The 27,960-nt window shown below is 43.6% G+C and overlaps 1 protein-coding gene across 1 annotated transcript; it reads left to right on the top strand.

The window, feature by feature from the left end:
* Positions 1–252: 252 nt before the first annotated feature.
* NACC2 (NACC family member 2) lies at positions 253–27,622 on the top strand. The gene is given in 7 exon segments (XM_042478618.1): positions 253–367; positions 9,857–10,457; positions 10,459–10,784; positions 20,352–20,519; positions 22,647–22,752; positions 23,215–23,312; positions 24,216–27,622. Coding segments are annotated over 6 exon segments (1,743 nt in total). The 5' UTR covers positions 253–367; positions 9,857–9,912; the 3' UTR covers positions 24,716–27,622.
* Positions 27,623–27,960: the final 338 nt, after the last annotated feature.

The raw sequence follows: 27,960 nt of genomic DNA on the forward strand, positions 1-27,960 counted from the left end.
AAGGGTTCTTGGCTGTGGATCTAGGGAGAGACCAGTGTCCCCCGCATCCCCCAGTGTGGCCCTTTCCCTTTTTATGGCAGGCATTGCAGGGTTTGGGGTCTGCAACCATGGGAAACCCCGCTGCCACCCTCCCTGCTTGCTGGTGCATTTCTCCCTCCCTTTTAAAGCCAACCTCTGTTGCATCAGAACTAGGCAGCATTCCTGGTGTTCTTTCATGGCTGTTTCTGCTGACTCACAGAGTAACTTGCCAAGGGAAGGAGGAGGGGGATACACACAAACACACAGTCTCACACAGACACACAAGCGCAGGCCTCGCCACCATACTTAGGCAATGAGGTGAAGGAAGAAGAACTCCTCTCCGGTGCTTGTGAGTGTATCAGTGCCAATATTCCTGTTATTTTCTGCATGTATGTGTCTATATGTATATATATATATATATATGTATGGATTCTTTTAGCAGCATTTCTGAAGACTGAAGTGGGCAGGTTGATTCGGTGCCAAGTGAAATGCTGCCGTTTTGGAGACATGAGAATAACAGTTCTCACTGTTGTGCCTTCTTTCTCCCTTCCTAATGCATCATTATCAGTGCGGATTTAAAAAGTGTTGAACTGTCAGGAGGTGGAGGGGGAGAGTTTGTTGAAATTCCTAGCACAGGACTTTGCATCACCCACAACAGGGACGTGTGTCTGTGTACGTGTTCCATTTTTAGTCCACTTAGCTTGAATTACATCCCGCAAATTAAAATGCAAATTGCACCATATTTTTTAGCGCACCCACCTGACTTCCTTCCCTCTTGGAGGGCTTCGAAAAGATCTCTCTTCCCTACGTTTCCTAAAGTTTACTCTTCTCTAAGGCTGTCATTGACCCCTGGGGTCCTTTAAGTTTTAAGGAAGGAAAGGAACCTGAAAAGGAAAGTGTGTGATTTATCTATTCGGCTTTTTTTGGCGGAGACTAATAAATCCCCTTCGCCAAGGGGAACCTAGCATCTCCATTTGCGCCTGCCTTGTTTGTGCACTTGCTGTTGTTTTCATGGTTGCGCTCCCACCCCTGCCCTCTTCTCAGTGACACCTTGTTCCATGTTGTTATCGAGATGTTATAGATCTCCGGATATTTCTTGGTTCCTCTCCTTGTGCTTACTTTTGAGCACCTGGGTCTGGCCGTTCATGATAATAATCTGTCTCTTTCTGTTCTCTCCTGGAATCTCGAACCTGAACTGGGCTATCCGATTATTATTGATGCTGTTTCCCTCCAACCCCACCCTGGTTTCTTCTTCTGAATTGTCTGATGCTGCACCGAGGGAAGGGAAGCCTGCAGTGGAACCAAATGCACCCCCCCTCTGTTCTCTGCATCTTTCGATGGTCTCCTTTTCAAAATCAACATCATGTTGTGTCCCCCCCCCCTTGGGGCAAGGCACCATTGAATTATTTCAGCATTTGTTCTAATTTGTGTAGGTTGGAGACTCTCTAGAAAAAAAGTAATTGATGAAGTGTGTTCATAGAATCACAGAATCCTAGAGTTGGAAGAGACTCCAATGGCTATCCAGTCTAACCCCTTTCTGCCATGCAGGACAACACTGTGGAAGCATGCTCTGTAACAGATGCCATCCAGCCTCTGTTTAAAAATCTCCAAAGAAGGAGACTCTTCTCCAAGACAGGCTATTCCACCATTGAACAGTTCTTACCATCTGGAAATTCTTCCTAATGTTCAGGGGGAATATCTTTTCTTGTAGCTTGAGTCCATTGCTCCGTGTGCGAGGAGTTTATCACATGGATGGCATCCCATGCAGAAGCGGGATTTAAAACCTGTAAGAAGACATGCAAAATCACAATTGATTTTCAGACACATTGGGGTTAACGAAACATTAAACCGGCTAGAAAGTCGACCTTTTCCGGAGGTAAAAAGAATCACATTTTGTTGACTTCCTAGCTGGGTTAATGTTGCATTGATGTACCTTAATAGCGACATTGTCTGAAAATCAATTGCGCTTTTGCATGTCTTTTCTACTTTCTGTCTGGGCTAAAGTTGGGTTAACCTGGGCGTCATCTGATAATAAATCCGCTTTTGCTGGGTTTTTCCACTTTAAATCCTGTTTTTGCACAGGATCCCTCCTGTGTGATAAACTCCCTAGTCTCTGAAGCAGCAGAAAGCAAGCTTGCTCCATCCTCAATATGACACCCCTTCAAATATTTGAACATGGCTATCATATCACATCTTAACATTCTTTTCTCCAAGCTAAACATGCCCAGCTCCCAAAGCTGTTCCTCATAGGGCTTGGTTGTTTCCAGGCCTTTCACTATTTTGTTCGCCTTCCTCCGCACATGCTCAAGATCCCTCTGGACACAATATTCCAGCAGAATAGAGTAGCTCTATTACTTCTCTCAGTCTAGACACTACACATGGATGCAGCCAAGATCATACCGGCTTTTTTAGCTGCTGCACCACACTGTTGATTCATGTTTAGCTTGTGATTTACTAGGACTCCTAGATCCGTTTCACATGTGCTGCTGTCAAAGCAGGTGTCACCCATCCTTTGTTGCTTGAGGAACTACCATTAAAAGTTTATGCTGTTATAGTGGCACTATTACTTCCCTTGATCTAGTCATTACACTCTTATTGAGAGTCATGGCAGTTAAAGTGGTTTCAAACTGCTTTATTTCTGCAATGTGGATACGCCCCAGGCTCCTATTTTAAAAGGGAGAGACTCAGTGTGTCCCTAGTGGGGCAGTCAAGAGAGTATGGAAAGTTCAAGGGCCACAAAAACCATTTTTGGGGGCTGCATTTTGCTACCTCTACTCTGCTCCAACTAGCAACGGCTCTCTAAATCTGTCTGACTCTTGAAGTTGGAGTCAAGGTTTTGGGATTGCAAGCACCAAAATGCTGTATGGTGCCCTTTTGATGCTGTGTCATCTGGACGCAGCACTGGAGGTGTGTCATGATGCTGCATACCGTCTGGACCAGCGCATGGCATCATGGCACCCTGGGGGTGGAGTCAGAGCATGCATTGTCAGGATGCTTTGCGCTGACTCCACCCACAGGCCGGCCTTTCGGGCCGGTCTGTATAGGGTCTAAGTCCAGTGCTCAAACCAGTACACCACACTGGCTCTCTAGAACAGTGGTTCCCAACCTTTCTAATGCCGCGACCCTTTAATACAGTTCCTCATGTTGTGGTGACCCCCAACCATACAATTATTTTCATTGCTACATGCAAATATGTTTTTTCTGATGGTCTTAGGCGACCCTGTGAAAGGGTCATTCAACCCCCAAAGGGGTCCCAACCCACAGGTTGGGAACCACTGCTCTAGAAGGTACATGTTGTTGTTATGTACCTTTAGGGCAACTCTCTATGGTGCCAGAACTGGAAAAAAACATCTTAGTAAGATTTGGCAAAGTTACCAGAAGTGACCAATGTCTGGTCAATACGTTGCCCTACAAAGACTTTATATGGGGAATTTAATGGAGGGTGCCACATGCCAGTGTGCTGTAGTAGTTTGAGCTCTGGAAACCAGGGTTCGATACCCTGCTTGGCCATGGAGACCCATTGGTTGATCTTAGGCCAGTCACACTCTCTCAGCCTCAGAAGAAGGCAGTGGCAAAATCTTTCCAAGAGACCCTTGTGATATGCTCATCTTAGGATGCCCATAGGTCAGAAACAACTTGATGACATACAGTAACAACAACAGCTATACTTTTTAGGGCTCTGTCCTATTGCACCAGATATGGGAAGCTAAGCAAGGTCAGCCCTGGTTAGTACTTGGATGGGAGATTGCCAGTGAATACCAGGTACTGCAGCTACGATTCAGAGTAAGAAACTGGCAGAGCCACCTCTGAATATTCCTTGCCTAAGAAAATCCTACGAAATTCACAGTGTCGCCGTATGTCAACAAGTAACTTCAAGGCACATAGATACACACCCTTGTTAATCCCGGTTAAAGTAGGCCCATTGCATTAATGGAATTTACCCAAGTGTTGATTTGGTAGTACGCATCAACTGGAGCAGGGCCTGAATTTTAAATTATTTTAGTGTATGTGTTTTCTTAAGGCGGTTTTTAGTTGCCTTGTGCTTGAATATTATTTGTTGGATTGTGTTTTAATAATATTTAATAATGGTGAGATTTTTATTTGTACTTGTTTGTTTGCTTTTTAATCCTGCTATGAGTTCCACTTCTGGAGAAAGTTGGAATATAATATAATATAATATAATATAATATAATATATATATCTCAGAATAGCCAGTATTTATTTTGGAGAAGGGAAAGTTGATCTTACTTTACTTTGTGGTTGCAGGACTGTGCAAAAAAAAAACCCACAGGTTTAAAACATGGACACAGCTTTTTAAAAAAAGTTTTAGTATCAAGTTCATTACATTTTCTTTGTTTCAAAAGTGCTGTATTTAAGGGTAACATTTTTAAAATATAAGTGCTGTACACAGAATGTAAAGTTATGAAAATGCAAACTAAGCTAATGACACGGAAACTGAAATTTGCAAATAGGATGCTCGTTGTATCTTTGGTTTTTTTGGGAAGTACTACTTGGTAACAAAGATTCCGTCTTGAGGACTAGCAACTTGCTTGGGTTGCAATATATGCTTTTTGTGGGCTGGGGACCTCATCTTCTTCCCTGGATTCTCAGACTTATTCTGAAATATCTAAATCATATTGTTGTTGTGTGTCTTTCAAGTCATGTCCAATTTCCAATAAGGTGAACTTTATTGCTTTGTTTTCTCAGCAAGATTTGTTCAAGAGGGGGTTTGCCGTTGCGTTCCTCTGAGGCTGAGAATATGTGACTGGCCCAAGATCACCAAGTATGTTTTAATGTACCTAGCTAGGTTCTGAATGGTCCCTCAGAATCATGGGCTGCATCCACACTGGGGAAATAATCCAGTTTGACACCACTTTTAACTTCTGCGGCTCAGTTCTGTGTAATTCTGGGAATTGCAGTTTTGTTGTGACACCAGAGAGGGCTGAATGTCTCACAGAATTGCAAATCCCAGAATTCCATAGCATTGCGCCATGGCAGTTAAAGTGTCAAGCCGGATTATTTCTGCAACGCGAATGCAGCCCTTGATTTAGGGTAACACTTGTAAACTGTAAGCGCTGTCTACGAAATTTAAAGTGGATTATTTGTATAAGTTATTTGATAAATAATAGAGTTATTTAATTGAATTTGTTTAACTTAAAAGTGTCAGACTGGGTTATTTCTGCAGTGCGGATGCAGCCTCGGTTTAACATTCAAACAACTACATCACGCTGCCTTTATGGATTTACTCAGAGGTCATTTGCTATAGCCCTCCTCTGAGACAGAAAGAGTATGGCTTCATGGTCTTCATGGCTGAGCAGGGATTCGAACCTTGGTCTTCCAGAGTCCTAGTCCAACATTCAAACTAGTGCACCACACTGGATAAATAGATTATATCCCAGGCAAGATTTATTTATTGGAAAGGTAAAAAACATCTACAATTACGGCATCGCCCGGGATAGATTTTTCTCCTCTTAGTTTAACTTATTCTGGGGCCAGATTGATGCCTGGGATCAGCTCAAGTGGCTGTTGAAATATTGTTAAAATAGCGAAAAAGACGGTAAGCAGCTGGAACTAATGGTCAGATACTTAATTGAGTGCTGAGCTGCAATGTCTATCATGTTGTTCTGGGAAAGCTAGTTGAATCAAATGGGATTTCTATTTGCAACGTGCAAACCTGTCGTCTCTTTTTCGCTCAGGAGAAGGTCTTAGAGATGAAAGAAATCTTGGATTTCTTCTCCTTTTAAACCTGCTCAAAGGCCAGAGCTTGGAAAAGCAAACATAAACCTGACATTTAAAGCTGGGCTGCATCTGCACTGCTGAATTAATGCAGTTTAACACCGCTTTAACTGCCTTAGCTCTGCCACCCTGGGCTTTGTAGTTTTGTGAGATCTGTCGCCTTCTCTGTCTGAGAGCTCTGGCGCCCCGACAAACTATAAATCCATAGAACCCATAAAGGAGAAATCCATAAAGGACTCCATAGGATGGAGCCATGCTAGTTAAAGCGGTGCCAAGGCGCATTAATCTTGCTGTGCGGCTGTAGCCTTAATTGAATGAAAATTAAATGTAAAATTCCATTTTACATTTTAATTAAATGTAAATGTAATTAAATTAAATCTAAATGTAAAATTTAAAAGTATTCTGTTCCTGTCTCTGATTATAGTGGTTTGAGTGAAAAATAATTCTTTGTTGTTGCCACTGGAGTATGTAGCATGGCCTTTCTCAACCTTTTTATATTGGAGGAACCCCTTGTTTCCGACTTGTGTGGCTTGCCTTAGTGGGTTTCCATCGCCAAGCAGAGACTCGAACCCTGATCTCCAGAGTCCAAAGCTGAAGCATTATACCACCCTGGCTCTTAGATTGTTTTTGCCTGGGTCTAATGGGAAGGGTAACACTCCTTCCCCTCTTCTCCTCTCTTCCCCTGCTGTGTTGATGGAGTGCGAACAAAATCAGCTTTACACATTGACTTTTGTGCCTTTGATTATCCATGGATTTGATACCTGGGATCCATGGATTTGATTAATACATTTTCTCTAGGAATTGCAAGGTCCTCCAGTGTGACTCTTTGGCCAACTTTCTCCAAAGGTTGTACTGGAGGACCTAGACCTTCCTAGAGAGAACACTTCTGTAGGCATTCGGAGGTCTTCCAGCCCAATTCTGTGGCCAGCCTTTGGCTGATGTTGATGCAACTAGACGCAACTAGAGATTCCTAGAGAGGTGCTTTCTCATGTTAAAAAAGCAGTGTTTGTTTGGGGTTTTTTTTTTACATTTGTAATTTTTCCACTTATAGTGTTGAACCGCAGCAGATGTGGCAAGCATGCTATACTTTTGCATTTGGAGCTCAGTTTGCAGCAAGCTGAGACGAAAGGAGGAAAGTGGGAGGATGAGAGAGAAACTGGGGCCTTTTACAAAGTAGCTGAATAAGTGGGATGGGAGAGGTTTAATTGGGACCTTTTCTGCCGAATCAGGACCATTGGAGGGTATAAGATTCCAGGTTGGACAATTGCTTGTTTTGAGGAACAGGATGTGTGTTTGTACCTCTTTGTGGTTATACTCCAGCCACCAGCTTTTATCAGAGAAAAATCCAAATGTCGGTCAGTGTTCAGTAAGAAAGAAGTGGTGTCTCTTCCTGGGATGGGGGCCTTTTAGACATGTGCATGGCAGGGGTGTGGGTACGCGTGTGTCAATTCCCTCTATCCCCCTTCCTCCTTAGCTGGCCTTGTTTTCTTTGCCTGGCAGCCCTTTCCACCCAGGCAGGAGTTAACTCTGGCAAGAGCTGCGCCAGCTCTGCAGACTGTTTGGAATACTTTAAATGCTTTGACACTCTGCATGTCCTAGATGGCCGAGGGAGGGCGGTTTGCAGCGGCAATTCATATGCAAAGCTGCGCCATAAATTCAAAAATCCCCCCTCCCTGTGGCTGTGGCACCACTAAGCATTTCATCAGCATAGAGTACAGTATTTCTGCCATCTTTGTTTGCATTGCAGTGACTCATCAGAAGTCTGTCTTGTACCAACATCTCTGGCACTCATCTTTTCTCTCCCTTTCTCTTTTTCCTCTCTCCCTTTTCCTCTTCCTTTTTCTCCCCCCTTCTTCTGTCCCCTCTTCTTTCTTTCTTTCTTTCTTTCTTTCTTTCTTTCTTTCTTTCTCTTTTTTATCCTCCCAAGCTTCAGTCTGAAACTGGCATTGGCTTGGTCCTGCATCAAAGGGCTCTATTCATTGCAGAGAATGGCTTGAGTGTTTTAAGCTGCATCCGGCCCTATTCATTGAGATGCTTTTGTGCTGTTGGCCTTGGAAGATTTGACTTAGGAGCTCACAGCAGAGACAGAGCAAAAGAAAACTGAGGCTGGGTGTCAGTCCTCCCCCCCACACACACACACACAAGACACACACACAACGCACACTGACACCTGCCTTGCCAAGCAATCTTTGGCTGGTGCATTTGAGTGGAGCATAGCAGGTTGGGTGCTAGGGAGAGCATACACAACACAGGAACCAAGTGCAACGCAGTGCTGTGGATTTCGCCCAGTTTCAAGGTACGTCCCTGTGAGATTACTTCTGGCTTGGGAAGGGTGGGGGAGGCATGAGAAAGAAGTTTTTTTCTGCAGGCTGACAATGTTCGGTGTGCATTGCGGATGCAAGAAGGAGCTTTGAACAGAGGGTGGTTGTGTCTAAGTGTGTGAGCGAGAGAGAACAGAGCAATCCATTGTGTGGTCCCCCCTTCTATTATTTTTAGCACTTTGCAGACAGAGTAGGAGGGGGGCAAACTTGGATCCTCATTTAGATTTGACTCTCAGACTTGTGATCTGCTGAACTCAGCCTGGGAGTGGGCTTTATGTTTTGTCCAGAAGATTTGGAGAGATTTGCATCTGGATCTAAAACCCTGTCCTTTTCAGCATCTCTGTATGCCAAAGGGGGGAAAGCATCACTCTGTTAAACTCTGTCCCCTCCCCAAGACCTCATCTGTTGGGTATTGTAAAAGAAAATCCATCAAAAGTCTAATGGCATGCATTTTTGCTGGTTCAGGGTGGTTTTGCTTCATCGCCTCCCTGAGTTGTGTTGCCCCGCTTGCCTGTGGTTTGTTTTTTTGGTGCATGTGCAGGAGAGAATTCATTGCCGTGACATGATGGTTCCAGGAGGATCCGAAAATAGATCTGCTCACTCTGCTGCAGTTTTGATGCAAAGTCGAAAGCAGCCCAGGCAGGTATTTCCAAAGACAGTGGTAGTGCCTTTACAGGGAGGAGGAGATCCCTTCCCACCCTTGTGCCCTCTGTGGAGCCACATCATTGAAGAAGGGATGTCGGAGATCTGCTGGAAGTGCCCAGAGCTGCATAAGAAGCCAGCCCTGTCTATCTGCCCTATCCTTCATCTCCGTTACATGATGAGAAACTGCTGCAGTCTGTCCTTTTCTGGCAGTTCCAAGGGTAACTGAAACTTCAGCGCTGGGGCAGAACTTGCTGAGTTAAACAACAACAATAAAAAAGCTTTAACACATACATTATAAAGCAAGAAGTGCTTCGTTTATATATTTCCTTGGGGGTCTTATGTCTTTTGTCATATCCCTTTCCCTCCACCACCAAAGTGCCGTCACTTTCCAAGCTCTGTTTTTAAGGACTGAGTGTTTCAAGATAAGTCATAAAGAGTGGTATGATTCCGCTTGGAGGCTGGTGGCGGATATAGGACTGTTGCTTGGTTTTCTTTTAATCCAAAGCATACTCCCTTCCTGGGTTAACCATGGTGCTGAGAGTTCTGGACAGATCCGATGGTCGTTTCTTGTCAGTCGTGTGGATGCTTCGGGCTCAATGAAATTATAATCTGAATTAGAGAAGGCCCCTCGAAATCAATGGGAATGCGGTGTTGCTTATATAAATCCTGTTTAGCCCTTTCCATGTGCGTTGAGGGTGGTAGAAGGACAGAAATCTCCTTGTTATTTGACGTATGACGTATGTTGTGTGTTGAACAATCCATGGATGGGATTTACATTATTAATTAAAAGTGTTTGGTTATTGTGTCTCAGCCCACGCTGCTCCCCAGGTGATGCCCAACAGATACATCTTTGAAAAACCATATTAAAACTCATTTTGAAAAAGCTTTTAAAGAGCCAAACAATTCAAAACAATCCCCGAGCCAAACCTAAAACCGGTTTTAAGGGCCTGTTCAAGGTGACTGTCAATCTCTTCTCATTCTGTGAATGGCATTTCTTTCCAGCACTTGCAGACTAGTGTTGTCTTAATGTGTGCAGTTTCTTTTTAGGGTTTTGTTGGGAGTTTTTTGCCTGTCTGTTGCAGGTTCTCATAGTGTCTTCCTTTTCCTTCCCTCCTTCTTCTCTCTCACCCTGACAGATGTGCCCTCCTTCCAATGCCGTTGCACTGAATGCGTAAGGATTTGCCGCTGAGCCATGTCGCAGATGTTGCACATAGAAATCCCCAACTTCGGGAACACTGTTTTGGGCTCCCTCAATGAGCAGAGGCTCCTGGGACTTTACTGCGATGTCTCCATCGTTGTCAAGGGACAAGCTTTCAAGGCTCACCGGGCAGTCCTGGCAGCCAGCAGCCTCTATTTCCGAGACTTGTTTAGCGGGAACAGCAAAAGCGCCTTTGAGCTGCCTGGATCGGTTCCCCCCGCGTGCTTCCAACAGATCCTTTCCTTCTGTTACACGGGAAAGCTGACCATGGCTGCCAGCGAGCAGCTCGTGGTGATGTACACGGCGGGGTTCCTCCAGATCCAACATATCGTGGAGAAAGGGACGGACTTGATGTTCAAAGTCAGCTCTCCTCACTGCGACTCCCAGACCGCCATGACCGAAGACCCCAGCTCCGAACCCCAGAGCCCCTGCAACCAGCTTCAACCTGCTGCCTACGTCATGTCCCCTTCCATGCCCATCCCGCTCCTCACCCGGGTCAAACACGAAAACCTGGAGCTGCACCCTGCAACTGTGGGGCCACCCTCCTCCAAGAGGTCTGCAGAAGGGAGCCTCCGGGATGGTGCTGGGGGGGAACTCATCCTCCTCTTCCTCTGGCACGACGCCCCTCAAATTGTCCCGCGTTTCCTACTATGGAGTGCCCAGCCTCACCACGCTCATCTCCAGCGTCGCACCAACCCAGTACTTGCAAGGGGAGCGGACGAGCCCCGGGGCTAGCAGCATTCCTACTACCGACAGTCCAACATCCTACCACAATGAAGAGGATGAGGAAGATGACGAGGCTTATGACACTATGGCGGAAGAGCAATACGGACAGATGTACATCAAGTCCACGGGTGGCTATGCAGGTAACAGCTCTGAGGCAGGTGCCGCTGCATGCATGCTTAACATCTTTTTGAACTTTAGCCTTTCTAAACCTTTGCCTTTTGTTACTTCTCGTTGGTTCATAGTCATCTCTGTTTTCAGGTATGTGGTATACACACACACACAGAGTGGGCCTTCCATATTTTCTGGAAGCATAGGGGCATAGGATCCCCTTGAAAGTGGAAATTCCACAAATAAAAAGCCCACAATATTTTTACCTGGAAGAACACCTCTCTAGGAATTGTTTGGTCCACCAATGTACCTCTGTGACCAACATTCACCATAGAATCATGCTGGAGGACCTACAAATGCTTAGAGAGGTGTTTTCTCCAGAAATCTCAAGGTCCTCCATTGCAACTCTATGGTCAACTTCCAGCAGAGTTGCGCTGAAGGAACTAGAAATTCCTAGGGAGAACATATTACTAAAATCCGTGAATAATCAAAGCTGCAAAAGTCAAAGCCACAAATGTGGAGGGCTGACTGTGTGTGTGTGTGTGTGTGTGTGTGTGTGTGTGTACATATATGCGCCACTTTGAGAACATCCAGACTGATTGAAAAGTCCCAGAATTTGTTCCTGCCCTTTCCAATGTCGTGTGTTTATGTGTCTTCAAGTCGCCTGTCAATTTATGGCATCGCCCTGAATTTCATAGGTTTTTCTCCCTTCCTCCAAGAGTCCATGTGTTTGCAACGTGTCTGTGTATGTGACTTCAGGTCACCTGTCAGATTATGGCGACCCCTTGGATTTCACAGGGTTTTATTAGACAAGGAATCCTTAGAGATAATTTTGCCAGTTTTGTCCTCTGAAATAGACCCTACATCACCTGGGATTCGTTGTTGGTCTCCCATCCAAGTACTATCCAGGACTGATCCTGTTTAGCTTCCAAGATTAGTCAGGATCTGGTGGTTGTGGTGGTGGTGTGTAGGTGTGTGGGTAAATTTGTTGACTTATGGCAACCCCATGAATTTTATAGGTTTTTCTTAGGCAAGGTAGACTCTGCCTCTGAAGAATAGTCTGCTTCACCTGATATTTCTTGGTGGTTTCCCATCAAAATACTAACCAAGGCTCACTCTGCTTAGCATCCAAGATGAAAAGCAAACCCAAGTATTCGTTGCCTAAGAAAACCCTATGAAATTCACTTCTAAGAATGCCATATATTAACAGGCGACTTGAAGGCGCAACACACAGAGTTCCTGTTCCTATATTTCAGAGGAAGGAAATGGCAAAACCACCTCTGAATATTCCTGTGAAATTCACAACTTGAAAGCATATATATTTGGCCTAAAGGCATCAGATCCTGTCTGATCTGGGACACAAAGGAGGGTCAGCCCTGGTTAGTACTTGGATGGGAGACCACCAATGAATACCACATGCCCTCGTCTATATTTCAGTGGAAGGAACTGGCAAAAGCAACTCTGAGTATTCCTAAGAAAACCCTATGAAATTCACGGCCTGAAGGCACATATGCCCTAAGGGCATCGAATCCTATTTGATCTTGGAAGTTAACCAGGGTCAGTCAGCTCTGGATAGTAAGTGGATGGGAGACCACCAGCACTTGTCAAGTACTGTAGCTCTATTTCAGAGGGAGGAATTGGCAAAACCACCTCTGACTCTTCATTGCTTAAGAACGTTCTATGACATTCATGGGGTCACCATAAAGATGCCAGGCAACTGGAAGGCACACACCATCAAGATATTGTTCATAGGGGCCGAGATTCTTATTGTCTCACTGGAAATCTTCTTGGGATTTGGTGGGGCAGGGCAAGGTGGGCGCTGTTTTGCAGGCGCTGTTTTGCAAATTACTCAATGAAAGCAAGAAGCAGCCTTTATCTGTGCCACAGACATGCAGGTGGTGTGCATTGATTTGCTTGGCAGGGGATGGCATTCTTAATGTTTTGCTCAACATTTTCTGAAGCGGGCAGTGAGGAATCGTTGCATGGGCCGATTTCCCAGAAGGCGAAACATCTAAAAATACGCGGTGTCTTGTCTTTTTGGTTGGGTCAACCTGTTGTAAGTTTAGGCGTTTGAAAGATTCCAGTTTGCACAAGACTGGGTCTGGCATTGCGGAGAGCCAAGATAATAAAATGCTGGTTTGGGGATGCGACTCTGGGCACTTTTGCTGATAAAGAAGCTTTTCTTGGTGATGTGGGTTTGCTGGAGAATTTTTGAAATAGAGCGCGTTCTGATTTACTTCCTTTTATTGGGTTTATATTTATCAGACAAAACTTTTTGATGGGCCATAAATGTATTAGGAAAAAAGGAAATGACACGGGGTGTTGTTTAAATGTTACAAGAACATGTGTTGCTCTTATATCTATTTTATATTCAAGTGGGGAAGCACTGAAAAGTCTTGCCGTGCTAATTTTAAGGCACCGAACAAATGTATGTTTGCTGATCTGGTTTCTGCAGAATTTAACTCTTTCCCGTCAGAATTAATGGGACAATTCTTCTTTCGCTGTCGCCTTCTGCAGAATGGTTGGCACCACAATTCAGCTTCAGACTGCGACAGTTTGACAACCGTTCAATGAATGGATTTTATGAAATATCGATTGTTTTTCTCTTGCTTTTCTGTAGATAAAAGTAAGCTCTTGAATTTTCCATTTAAGACACTTTTTTCATCCTGCTTCACTGGCTGTTCTATGGGAAGATGTTGGACCATTATAAAGGAAGAAGCCAAATTGTTATACAATATGGGAGGGATATCCTCCTTGAGCAAATTTGACACAAATTTGGTCCAAATGCACCCCAGAAGCAGACGTGATTTGGATCAACCCAACAGAACTGGTGGACTTTTGTATACTTTTAAAGGCCAGCCTAGTTCCCCTTAATATGTGTCACCTTTGTTTTGTATGTATGGCAATAAATGGGAGGAACTGTGTGATGGAGAAACTGGTGGCAGTAGCATTGCTAAATCTATGTTCTATAAAGAAAGTTTGCAAACATTTGAAGATCTAGGACTGTTCAAGACGCAACTTTGGGTGCCTCTACACTGTCAAAACAGTGTAGATCGACACTGCTTTAACTGCTGGAGATCCATCCTATGGGATCATGGGATTTGTAGTTTTTCACCTTTTGTGCCAAACAGTGCTGGTTTCTCACTGAACGACAAATCCCAGGATTCTGTAGAATGGAGCCATGGTTGTCAAAGTGGTGTCAAACTGTATTATTTATACAATGTAGATGCACCCTTTTGCAGAAACCTGAAAAACATTCCACAACTATTTGGTACAGAACCGCAAGAGAAATGAAATAACCCTTGGAGGGGAAATGATGCTCAGCACTGTAATAAACATGTGGACTTTGATTTATGTTCTGCATGCAGTTTGAAGATGCTTTCGATTCTGCGTCATTTACTATACCCATCGCAGTGTCTGACGGAAGATGGTTATGGCAGTCGCCATGAGATCATGTTAGCACCAGTTGAAACCTTATAATGCTAGGAGATTAAATAACAGGGCTAGATTATTTTTAAGAAAATAAAATTTAATGTACAACATGCAATGCAACCAATTTGTTATCGATTTCAAATAGAACATGATAATAGATGCAATGATGGGTTCATTCTTTATAACCATTGTCATTAAAATGGGATATTAAAAAGGGGATAGAGGACAAAACAAATCAATTGAGAGCTAGATTAATAGACACTTGAACTTAGTAGGGAGAGTGATTGCAAAAGGAAAAATAGAATGACCCTCCTATCTGGGAAAAGGTGAATGTAATTCGTAACCCAAGGTTGCACCGTGGGATGCTTTGCATTGGATTTAGATTGGGAAGTGAAGTGGAGGAAGGAAAACGTCTTTGGAGGCTCCCTTCCCAGATGTTGGAAGATGAAAAATGCGTTGTAGAAACTGGAAAGAACATAAGGATAGCTCATGGCTACAAAGGTAGTGTGGCGTAGTGAGTTGAGACCTGCCACACTGCAGAAGTAAAGCATTTTGACACCACTTTTAATTGTCATGAATCCCAGGATTCCATACAATAGAGTCATGGCACTTAAAGTGTTGTCAAACTGCTTTAATTCTGCAGTGTGGATACACACTAGGACTCCAGGAGGTGTTGTTGTTGTGTGCCTTCAAGTCGTTTTGATTTGTGGTGACCCTAGAACCTATCATGGGGTTTTCTTGATAAGATTTGCTCGGAGGATTTATTTAGAGGAGGTTTTCCATTGCCTTCCCCTGAGGCTGAGAGAGTGTGACTTGCCCAAGGTCACCCACTGGGTTTCATGGCTGAACTTGGAACTTAAACCTGGTCTCCTGTGTTGTGGTTCAACACTCAAACCACTATGCCATGCTGGCTGTCAGGGTTCAAATCCCTACTCAGCCATGGAAATCCACTGTGTAACCTTGGGCAAGTTACACTCTCTCAGCCTCAGGTGAAGGCGATAGCAAACCCACTCCCCTAAATAAACCTTGTCTGTGATAGGGATGCCTTACGGTTGCAATAAGAGAAACATCTCGACGGTACACAGCAACAACAAACTTCAGGATAGCTCCATTTACGGAGAGAGAAAAGGAGCCTATTTCAGGAGTATGGCTGGAAAAATTAAATGATAACGGAAATGTGCATACAGTTAGCAAAGAGTTATTATAATAAAGAATGAAGGGAGTATAAGGTGGCAATAGATTTATCTTTAAGGATGGCTTACAGGTTTGAGAAGGTTACCTTCCTTGGGACTGGAGGACGTTGGAAAGAGTTAAGACAAAGATCCCAAAACATCAGAAAGAGCAAAAGAGAGGTTGAAATTTCATTTCATTTCATTAATATCCTGACTTTTTCCCAGCATGGGACTGAGGACGTCTCACATCGAATTAAAATGCAAAGTAGAGGGTGAGTCCCTCTTATCCGAAATGCTTGGAACCAAAGATTTCAGATTTTCTTGGATTTTGAAATACCTGTATTTGCAGATACATACAAAATTCATTCAAGTTTCATGTACACCTTATACACATAGTCTGAAGGAAATTTAATACAATATTTTAACTAATTTTGTACACGAAACAAAGTTGGTGTACATTGAACCATCAGAAAGCAAAGGTCTCACTATCTCAAAAGTTTTTGGTTTTTCATGTCCAGTTTTCATCTTTCCGTTCTTGGTCTGCAGCTACTTTTGGCCAAAAAGAGCACCTTCGTGGCGAGAGTTGTTGCATTAGCCTATTTAATATATTTATAGCATGCTATTGTACCTTCTCCCAGAAAGGCACAACTCCTCTAACATTTTATGAATTTAAAACATTAATAGCTTGCCCTTCCACCTTGGAAAAGCCGTTCAGCATGTCTAAAAATCCATACGATCGTAAAAAAAATACTATGCAGGCACACAAATACAAAAAGGTAATCAAATAAAAACCAAAGGTATTTTACAACCTTTGGGTTGGTGCAATGAAAGTTATTGCCCAAATTCAGATTATTGAATAATCAGATAAATCCAATTCGGAGTAAAGACCAGCCCAAATTATATCAACCCCATTCATGATTAACCGAGAAATTCCCCCACTGTTACTTTATTAATTATAATTACATTTCTATATAAATAAATCTCAAGCCAGAAGTCTCACTAAGAAAGCAAGATGAAAATGAGGCTGCCGTACTTTGGACATATGGTGAGATGGCATGACACATTGGAAAAGGCAACGATGCTTGGAAAGGTGGATAGTAGTAGGGAAAGAGGGAGGCTATCTTACAGTGGATAGACTTCCATCCAAGAAGCCATGGCTGCCTTGAGTCTGCAGAATCTGAACAGAGCTGTTGTTGACCTGGACACTTGGACATCTCTCAATCATAGCGTCTCCATAAGTCAAAGGCGACTTGACAGCAAATGCCAACAAATGTGCTTAGATTGACTTACGGCATTGACAGTTGATATTAAACTAAAAGGAGCTAGATACTGATACTGACTCTGATACTGACTATCCTATTGTCTATAGTGCATTAGTTTCTTTTCCCACTGACTATAGCATGGATGACCCCTAGATTTGGGTGGCAGGTCCTGTTGCCAGGTTGTTGGGATTTTTGTAAATTGTAACTGTTGAAGTGTGCACTTCTATGGTGGTTGAGCATTGAACTATGACTCTGGAATCCAGGGTTTGATTCCCAGCTCAACTATGAAACCCACTGGGATACACTATCTCAGGCTCAGGGGATGGCAATGGCAAACCCACTCTGAACAAACTTGTCACGAAAATCCCATTATAGGTTTGCCTTAGGGTTGCCATAAGTCAGAAGCGACTTGAAGGCACACACACAGCATCAACAACCTGTTGAAGGTTTGTGCCCAATAAATTTGTTAACTGTGAAGATGCTGCAAGACTATCATTCTTACTAAATTATCTGGTGATTGCCTTTTAAAACCACCACCACCACCATCATGATCATCATCATCATTTTGTATTACGTAATTTTTAACACAAACAATCTAATTTACAGTCAGAATAATATACAGGTTGAGTCTCCCTTCTAGAATTCCAAACTCCAATGGTTGGTTGAGATAGTGAAACCTTTCCTTGCTGATGGTTCAGTGTACACAATCTTTGTTTCATGCGCCCTTCCCTAATGCAGGGATCCAGTCCAGACTCCCCTACGTAAGGGAAATACTGTGTATGCTGGAGCCCCATTGAAAACAATGGGGCATGTGCCCTCAGTGTGGCACTGGGCGCATGCACCATTGCCTCTTCCAGTGCGTGGCTTTTAGCTTAAGTTAAAAGCTGCATTTGATCGCCTGCGTATGGCGCAGGCACACTGTATAAAATTACCTTCAAGCTGTGTGCATAAGATGTATACAAAACATATTAATTTCTTGTTTATACTTAGGTCTCATTTCCAAGATATCTCATGATGTATATGCAAATATTGCAAAATCGGGGAGAAAACTGAAATCCAAAATACTTCTGGTCCCAAGCATTTCTGGTAAGGGCGACTCAACCTGTACAATGAAAGAAAAAGAAACCAGGAAGAATAAGAGAGAGAAAAGAAGAAAGGAAAGGATAAAAGACGTACAACTAAGACACAGTAGAGCTCTGACTCCCCCAGTCCTGACTGTAATGAAAAGAAAAATAACAAAGAGGAAGAAAATATTATTCTACGCCATTACAGATACAACTAAGGAATCCTATTAAAATTACTAATAACCATAGCTACAGATGCATCTAAAAAAAAATCAAAATCGCCTTTTTGTCATTATGATGTTCCAAAAACTGAGTAACATTGAGAACAGTTTTTACACAATTCCTTAATTGTCTTTTTGGCAAAAAACAGATCTGGTCGCTGTGGATAATCTGAGAAATGTATCTTCTCAATCTGATTGCCAAAATGGGTAGTAAATATCATTATTCCCTATATTATTCTCGATAGACGTTATTCAATAGTGAGATAGGTCTATAATTCTTTGTTAATGTCTCATCTGTATTTTCTTTATGAAGCACTGTATTACAGACATTTCTTCAAGAATTTGGCATCTGCCTTTTTTCTAATAAATCATCTCTCACTGTTTTTAATAGATGAAGTAGCTCATTTTCAAGTTTCTTACCATATGCTACCAGTAGTCCATCTGGGCCTGGTGCTTTTCCAGATTTAATCTTTTTAATTGTGTCAATTCGTTCACACTTGTCATAGGCCCATTCAGGCTTTGCGTTTGTTCCAAGCTTAGTTTGTCCAGTTGTCCAATTTGACATCTGGGTTGACAACATATAAATGTGAAAAGAGTCAAGGGGTCTTAGTAGACCACAACTGCCATGCAGTTGTCAAAAGAGCCAATGCAATTCTGGGTTGCATCAACAGAAATACAATGTCCAGGGAAGGGATGCAATAATAGCACTCTACTCAGCTTTGGTCTGATCCTACCTGGAGTACTCTGTCCAGTTCTGGGCACTGCAGTTCAAAAAAGGATATTGAAAATCTGGAATGTGTTCAGAGGAGGACAACTAGGATGGTTAAAGGGTCTGGAAACCAAGCCGTATGAGGAACAGCTTAAAGAAATGGGAATGTTTAGCTTGGAGAAGAGAAGACTGGGGGCCTATATTCACAGGCCAAAAGATCCATGTTTCCCCTGGCCTCATGTTATTTTGTCCGGACGATGCAGGCCATAAGTCCCGGGCAGAGATCAGCCAGTCTGGATGCCGATCTGGTAGTCCTAGACTGATCTCAGCCCAAGGAGTCCTTTTTTTGGTACAAAACACTGGATAACAGCCGGCAAACTGGACAAACCCATGGACCCCAAATCTGCCACCATCATTGTGTCTGTCCCAAATTCCCGTTGTGGCTTCTGACATTGGAAGAGGGTCTCTGGCCACACAGCTGTAGCCAAGCACCCTATTTCCACCCTTATAGGCCATAATGGGGGCCTTCAGATTGGATACTGTGGTGACAGGTATGGAATGCACAGGAACAGCAGGTCCATGGGAGGGTGGCAGGCAGGCATATAACTACCTGCCCATCACTGCGATGGTCCAGTGACTGACCCAAATCAGAATCAGGGGCAGGATACCATGGGCTTGGTCTGTGGTTACCTGCCCATCTGCTCAAGCCCTGAAAGGTGATATGGATTCCTTCCAATTTACGATTTTTTGGTTTTTAATTTAATTTTTTATGCTTGTATCCTGTGACTCAGAAGATAATATGAGGATGGTGTCTTTTGCTTTGGAGGGCCTGAATAAGTTACTATGGGCCCGAACAGACAGGCCAAAATAAAGCTGCTTCGGGTCACTTTGGAGGTATGCAGTTTAAATTATGCATCCATCCTAAGAGTCTGGAAGCCATGCCAAAGCCATGCTCCAGTCCTAAGGAGTGAAGCACAGCTTTGGTGCAGCTTCTGGCCTCTTAAGATTTTAAGAGGGAATGGGAGGCTTCATGTGGTTTGCAGACTGTTCTTTGGTCAGCCCAATCTATGCAGGGTTCAAATGTGTATGTGTGTCATATGCCTTGAAGTAGTTTCCAACTTATGGGGACCCTAAGGAGATCCCATAATTGGTTTTCATGGTAAGATTTGTTCAGAGGAGGTTTGCCATTTCTTTCCTCTGAGGCTGAGAGAGTGTGATTTGCCCAAGCCCACCAGTTTTTTTTCAGGGCCGAGTGAGGTTTGAGCCCTGGTCTTGCGTTAGGGGCACCATAAGTCAGAAAGAACTTGAAAGCACACACCAATAACAACATATGGTTGTCATTTTCTTATTTTCCTTTTAGTTTTCATTTTGAATCTTTCTTTATGTTGATGTTGAATTATACTGTCTAGATAGATAGACAGACAGACAGACAAATAGGAAAACAAAAGTAATTCCCTCTACCCCATCATCTAGTCATTGGTAAAAACATGAAAGCGTCACGGCTCCAGGACAGAACCCTGTAGCTCTCCGCTTGAGACTTTGCTCCAGTTTGAAACACAGCCATTTATGATGACTCTTTGTACAAGGTTTGCCAACAGATTATGGATTCATATGACAGTGTTTCTGTCTATTCCACATTTAACCAGTATGCTAGTCACAATATCATAGGAGCAACAACTCTATGAAGCCACCCAGTGATGCTTTAACCCTTTTCCTCCTTGCTTTCGTTTCTTCCCAAGTGCCTCAAGAGAAGCCGGAGCAGGTTCCTTTAGAAAGCCGGTCATGTGTCCTCATCCGCCGTGACTTAGTCGCCCTCCCGGCCAGTCTCATCAGTCAGATTGGATATCGGTGCCATCCAAAACTCTACTCAGAAGGAGATCCTGGAGAAAAACTTGAACTTGTTGCAGGTAGTATTTATAATAGCATACTTGGAGCATTGGAAGCATTCCTTTTTTGATGGAGACCACAACTCCCAGGATATGCCAGGATTCAACACAACCACTGAGTACTTGGCGAGTTGTGATCCAGAAAAATTACCTTTTCAGGCTGTCTTCCAGGAGCATACAGTCGGGGCTCATGAACCTGTTATATTAAACTAGTTGTGTGCATCTAGTTGTCACAATTAACCCCGTTGAATGTAGTCTTTCTTCCGTAGTTGTCAACAAACCATTTTTCACAACTGTGTCATTCAAAACTTGCTTTCCCGCTAGCTGGAACTATTGGGATTTTTTAAAAAAATCAGCATTATTACAGAATTCTTTGAGCCTGCATTTCTTCTGAATAATTTGGTGTTGTAAAACGGCAATATCAAAACATTGGAAAAGATCGGGAGAGAGTGCAGTGAACCCAAAAGCGAACATGTTTGTTTCTCAAATCAATCTGACCTAAATACATTTTGTTTATGAAGTTAATCTGCCCTAAATAAAGGTTGTTTCTAAAATTAGCCACCTGGCTTTCTCTGTGCCCACCATCCGTGAGCAAGTCAAGACAGCAACGTCTCATTCACTTGGCTCAGTGCTCAGACAATACAACTGGAAGTGTAGATGAAGATGTCCGCAAGATATGGGGTACCTGTGGAGGTGCTTTTCTTCTACGGTCCCTTGTGAAATATCCCATTTTTGTTTTGAATGGCTAGAGATGGTGGACATATTCAGGCGTAGCCATATTGGCCCTACAGCAAAGTACAATAACATTCACAATCCACAAAACAGCGATGCTTTTATAGGGCTAACCAAAATGCATGATGCATGCTTTCAAAGTTCCACTGGCTTCTTCTCAGGCAAAGGTGTTACAAATCATATAGGAGAAAGAAAAATATAGCAATGTTACGAGTCACAGGCCTACATTTTGTCAAGATGTTGTTATAGTTGTTCTCACTTAAGATAGTACAGAGGGATATCCATGTAGGCAGAGGTCATTCCTCCTCCTTGGCTATGCAGGCTCTGGGAGACAAAGGCCCCATACAGACAGGCCAAAATAAAGCTGCTTTGGGTCACTTTGGAGATATGCTGTTTAAATGATGCATACGTCCTAAGACTCCGGAATCCATGCTAAAGCCATGCTTCAGTCCTAAAGACTGGAGCGCAGCTTTGGTGCAGCTTTTGGCCTCTTCGGATGCATGCATAATTTAAACAGCATACCTCCAAAGTGACCCGAAGCAGCTTTATTTTGGCCTGTCTGTATGGGGCCAAAGAGTCATAAAGTCCAGGAAATAAAACCCTTCCTTCTTTTTATGCTTCAGGATAAAAGACTACAATGGGCCTTTGGTATTCACTGGGGTTTGGTTTCAGGACCCCCACCCCATGGATACTAAATCTCACGGATGCTCAAGTCCCATTAAATACAATGGCAGAGTAAAATGGTGTCCCTTATATAAAATAGCAAAACCAAGGTTTGCTTTTTAGAATTGATCTCTTTTTGGAATATTTTCATGCCATGGATGGTGGAATCCATGGATAAAGAATCCGTGGATATGGATGGCCAACTGTACTTCTTTGAAAAAACAACACATTGGCCTGTTACAGACTGCCAAAATAAAGCTGCTTTGGGTCTCTTTGGAGGTATGCTGTTTAAATGATGCATGCATCTGAAGAATCCAGAAGCTGCACCAAAGCTGCTTAGGAATGGAGTGTGGCTTTGGCGCAACCTCTGGACTCTTAGGACCCATGCATCATTTAAATAGCATACCTCCAAAGAGACCCGAAGCAGCTTTATTTTCGCAGTCTGTAACAGGCCCGTGATTCTAGTATAATCACCATGGTTCCAACCTGTGGAATCCTGGAGTTTGTAGTTTGCCAAGGCATCCGATCTCCCTGGCTGAGGATTCTAGATAATCCTCCCTGAACTGCAAATCCCAAGATTCCATACGATAGAGCCATGGCAATGAAAGTGAAACCGTAATGCTATAACTGTACAGTTATGAAAGAATTGGGGAAATTCCAGGTGTTGCACCTTTCCTTGTCTCAGAACTGGTCTCAAGGTGTGACTTCTTGGCCTCTCAGTTGCAATCTTTCTCTCCATCTCTGCTTTCCCAGGCTCTGGTGTTTACATTACGCGGGGGCAGCTGATGAACTGCCATCTGTGCGCAGGTGTGAAACACAAAGTTCTCCTGCGACGCCTCCTGGCCACATTCTTTGACAGGTAGGTATGGCAAAGGTCTAGAGATACAGGAAAGGTCTCCCCAGGACTTGTAAAATTGTCCCCACCATTTAAACCCCCACAGAGCTTCTCATTCCTATTATGCATGACTGTGATCCTACATTATAGTCTGCGCTTCATAACTTTACAACTCCATCCATAGCTGCATTGCAGAAATGTGGTGAAATCCTTTTAGTGAATTGTGAAAATACACTTCAGGGCACTGGTAAGAGTTCTGCTCATCAGGCACATCCATGAATCTTTTTCACCACCAATGAAACCCATTTGAAATCTTTTTTCTTCCTAAAATGAACTCTTCTCTTTACTGCTTGAGATCATGGATTTTGCAAAGGTTATGGTAGTGGTGATAGGTTTCTGCAATGCAGCTATTACTTCTGCAATCTAGCTATTATGTTCCAGTGTCTTGCTCTTGAGACTCTGCTTCCCACTTGCCTCTTGCAACAGGAATACACTGGCCAACAGTTGCGGAACGGGAATCCGGTCTTCCACCAGTGATCCGAGCAGAAAACCCCTTGATAGCCGGGTCCTTAATGCTGTGAAATGTAAGTGGGGAAAACAGCAACCTAACAAAGATAGGGGGGAGGCAAGGAAAGAGATAGGATTGGATGTTTATATTGCATTGCTACCAACAAATTGGTCTTTAAAAGTTCGGTTGTTTTGAGAGTCATGTTTTGTTGCTAAGTTACTGTTACTATTATTAAGGAATAACAATATTTTATAACAGTATAAAACATGAGAGAGAAGGAGGAATTATATTTTGTTGTTGTTGTGTGCCTTCAAATAATTTACAACTTATTGGGACCCTAAGGTGACCCTATCACAGGGTTTTCTTTCCTGAATTTGCACAAGGGGGGGTTGTCATGGTCTCCCTTTGAGGCTGAGAGAATGTGACTTGCCTAATTTCACCCAGAAGGTTTCCATGGCCATGGGGGGATTTGAACCCTGATCTCCAAAGTCACAGATAGTCCAATGCGCAAACCAATGTACTACGCTGGTTTTCAAATTATACTTAGCTTTAATAAGCTTAGGGTGGCATAAAACATGGCTCTCCTCCATTCCTTTTTATCATCACAACAACCCTGGGAGGTGAAAAGAAAAAGCCAAAAGAAAGAGTTACTGGCCTCAGGTCACACAATGTGTTTCATGACTCAGTGGAGGTTTGAACCCTGATTCCCCAAGTCTCAGTATAACCCTCTTGACCACTACACATCTGTGTAGTGGATTTACAATACCCTAGGCTTCTGCAAGTCAAATCAAAACTCTCCCTAGAAGCTAAGATGACTAAACTGAGGCTGTCGTATTTTGGCCATATCATGAGAAGACCTAACTACCTAGAAAAGACAATAATGCTTGGTAAGGTAGAAGGCAGTAGGAAAAGAAGAAGACCACACTCCAGGTGGACAGACTAAATATAAATTCTAAAAATGCACACCTTTCCTTTGCAGTGTATTGTCAGAATTTTGCTCCAAGCTTCAAGGAGAGCGAGATGAATGTCATTGCGGCCGACATGTGTACAAACGCCCGCCGAGTGCGCAAGCGTTGGCTCCCAAAGATTAAGTCCATGTTGCCGGAGGGAATGGAGATGTACCGCTCCGTCATGGGGGCCACCACCAACAGCGTCCCTCTGGACTCTGAGTTCCAGCCTTCCACTGCTCAAATCTTTGAACAACGGATCTATGCAGAAAGGAGGAGCGATTCTGGAACGATCGTGGCCCTGAGAACTAACACAGTAACTGTCGATCAAAGCAACGGATCCAGCCAGTTGTTTGAGCCGAGCGATGATGGAGAAGGGGCCGGTTCCGTCATACAGGAGTCCGCCGGCCCAGAAGCGTTGGCTTCAGAGAGCCAAAGCACCATACAGCCTTTTGAACAAGGATCTGGTTCCAACAGCCGGCCGGAAACTCCCATGAGACGACAGGAGGGCAACTACGGAGGGACTTTATGAACGCGAGAGAAAGGATGGCCGATTGGGTGTGACCGATGAGGGATCTATAATACTAAAGCTGCTTGCATGCATTATTAATACAGAAAACAAAAAATGTGATCGAACCCTTTACCTACTGAACTGCTACTGTTGCCTGAGAGAAATGTGATTTTTATTCTGCTTGTGTTTAAAAATTATGAAGGAAAATATCACATTCGTTATACTGTAAGTGACTCTAGGTCTAAGGCAACCTTAACGTACGGAGAACAAAACAACACAGACAGATCCCTGGGCTCCTCTTTTTTTTTATAAAAGAAAAATAATAATTCCCAAGGTTAAGTCTAGAAGATTGTAGCATTTTATTTCCGAAGAGATAGACCATATCCCCCTCTTTCTCTTCCTCTTCCTCCTCCTCTATCACTTGCTCAAAGCCTCCCATCTTGCTATCACAGGACAAGACAGCCCCGGCTCCGTTCCGGACAGATGGCACAAAACGGGCAAGGAGAGGGTGAGCGGGCACTGCAGCGTCACAGAGGGAGATGCTGAAGCACTGTCTGCCATCTTAGGAGGTTTTCTCTTGGAGGTTTTCTTTGCACACTTCCTTTCCTTGGTTTTTTAGTTTGTCTTCCGTGCGGACAGAGTTATCTTCTGTTCAAGGGCTATTGTACTGAGAATAGAAGTGCCCAACCCATTGGGAACACCACCAGGGATAGGCCACAGGATCAGTCAGGTGGCAATCTTAAAAACAGCCTTTAATTTCATTTCTGCTTAGCAAGATTCTTGCCTCCATCTCTTGGCTCCTGTTTTTCCACCACATGACTTGTTGTTCCAAAACATCCCTTCCATTTCCTTCTTTCCTCTTGCTGCCATTTTCTTTTATTTCCTCTGTCTGCTTGGCAACCGCTGTGCCAGTCCCTGTAGATGAAGGACCACTGTATTTTGGGCATCTTGCCCTTATCCTTCTGAAACACAAATGCAAGACCCTTTCTGAAATAAGGGCTTCCTGCTGGGGATTGCCTTGGGCTTGACATGCCCGCAGCGTGCCCTCTGTGGTCAGCAGGGTTCAAGAACTTGTCCTGAAGAATATCTAAGGTCTTCCACTTGTGTGTGTGTCACAAAAGACATTCCAAAATTATTCCCATGTTCTGTTAGGGGTAGCGTTTACACAGGAGGTGAGCAACACCTACCCCAGAGGCCAATGTGGCTCCTATTGGCCCCGTTACAGCCAAATTTGCTGGCACTCCTCCATAAAAAATAGCTGCCCGGCCCGCCATTTCCATTGGAAACAAGATGTATGGGAAGCATCAACCTTGTTTTTAGAATTGCACTCCGGGTGGCAGATACAGTGGCTCCAGAGCATCAGAACATGGAGCCCCAGTGGGGTTGAGTGTAGAGAAAGGTGTAGACCTCCTGGCAAGTTGTCTTCCCTGCCTGAGTGATATTTAGAGGTGCCATAAATTTGATATGCATTATTTCCTTCTGAATTTTTTATTTAATGGCAGGGAAAAACTCAACAGGCTGGTAAATCTGTTTGCCCTCATTTGGAGCCACAAGCTGAAATGGTATGTAGGCTGATGGTGTCAAGTTGGACTTCTGGAATCAGCTTTGACCAAAAACAAGGATTTGTTTTGGATCCCACAAGTGTGGGGTGTGGGGTAGAGTAGCACGGCAGTGGATATTTGCACTCTTTAGATGCATAATATGTCAGTGTCCGCATTTGGGCAGAATGGTTTAGCAGGGGGTAGTTTGGCAGGCTGCATGTAGCCATACAATTGCCACCCCTTAAGCATATTATATATCTCTTTAGGATGTGCATTATCAGGAGTGTCATCACCGAGGGAGGAAAGGTCATTAGAAATTCTGCTCCCTCTGTAAAAATTTTCTTCAGTCCCCCAGATTTTTAGCATTGCAAGCCACTTAAAAGTTCAAGCCAGACATTTGGAAGTTTTGGGATCCAAAGAAAAGGGGCAGGCAACACGACCAAGAGAACGCAATGATGGCAAATAGAAGAGTTCCAGGTGTGAATGTTTTTCAACATCTCACTCTCTGCAAGGCTAGAAATTCAAGGACTGGAGCGAAATTTCATATGGGGGGCAGAATTCTCATTACATGGTGCAGTGCTCTCATTTTGTTCAGCCCACACCACATGTACCCCTGTGCAATATTCTGCTCATTGTCTTCCTTTTAAGGAAAGGTGATATTGCGGACATGATGGTAGAATGGAGGGGTATTTTTTGAATTCTGGTTGTTTTGGGCTGCGTCTATGTGTTTCTATGTGCATGTATGTGCTCAGGGCTGAGAGGAGATCGGTCCCTCTCTTTGGACGTTATGCCAGTTGACCTCTGTGTCCAGAAGATGTTTGTGAATGAAGGAGCACTCTGGAGACTTTGAACATGTGGTGGGCGGCCAGTATGTGTGGAGATGGCAGTGCAGGTTGTGACAGGATTTGCGCATGGATCCCAGGATGGGAGCAGGGTGTGTGTGTGTTATTTCCATTTATGGCTTTGGAGGGGTTTTTTTGGTGGTTGGCTAAGTCTTGGCCGAAGCCTCCTATGATATCTACTGTTGATTGTCACGCAAGAATAGTAATTATATTTACAGTGAGCCCTCTACATTTGCAACTTTGACTTTTGTGGATTTGATTATTCTCAGATTTGATTAATATGTTCTTTCTAGGTCTTCCAGCATGACTCTGCCACAAACTGACCATAGAGTCACTCTGAGGATGTAGAGATTCCTAGAGAAAATACACTGGGTCCAGGGGATGCAGGAGGCTTTTGAAGGTCCACTGAGTCTCTGTGATGGATAGAGCAAAATCAGATTTTAAAATAAAACTCTGGTGCAAGAGCAGGTGAGACTGTGGCCTGTTACAGACTGCCAAAATAAAGCTGTTTCAGGTCTCTTTGGAGGTGTGCTATTTAAATGATACATGGGTCCTAAGAGTCCGGAGGTCGCGCCAAAGCCACACTCCATTCCTAAGCACTGGAGTGCAGCTTTGGTGCAGCTTCTGGATTCTTAGGATGCATGCATCATTTAAACAGCATACCTCCAAAGAGACCCGAAGCAGCTTTATTTTGGCAGTCTGTAACAGGCCAGTGATATTTGTGGTTTGGGTGTGTGTGTCGAAATTGTGCTTTTGGAATTTTGCCATCTTTCCGGGAAGCTAACCAAGATGACCCGCTCCTTTGCCACCCAACTGTCAGGGTTTGCTTTTGGCCTTTTTAAAAAAATAGACAATATATGAAGCCAGTTTCCTACAACAGTCC

This window comes from Sceloporus undulatus, chromosome 7 (assembly GCF_019175285.1).
Source record: "Sceloporus undulatus isolate JIND9_A2432 ecotype Alabama chromosome 7, SceUnd_v1.1, whole genome shotgun sequence".
Classification (NCBI taxonomy): domain Eukaryota; kingdom Metazoa; phylum Chordata; class Lepidosauria; order Squamata; family Phrynosomatidae; genus Sceloporus; species Sceloporus undulatus.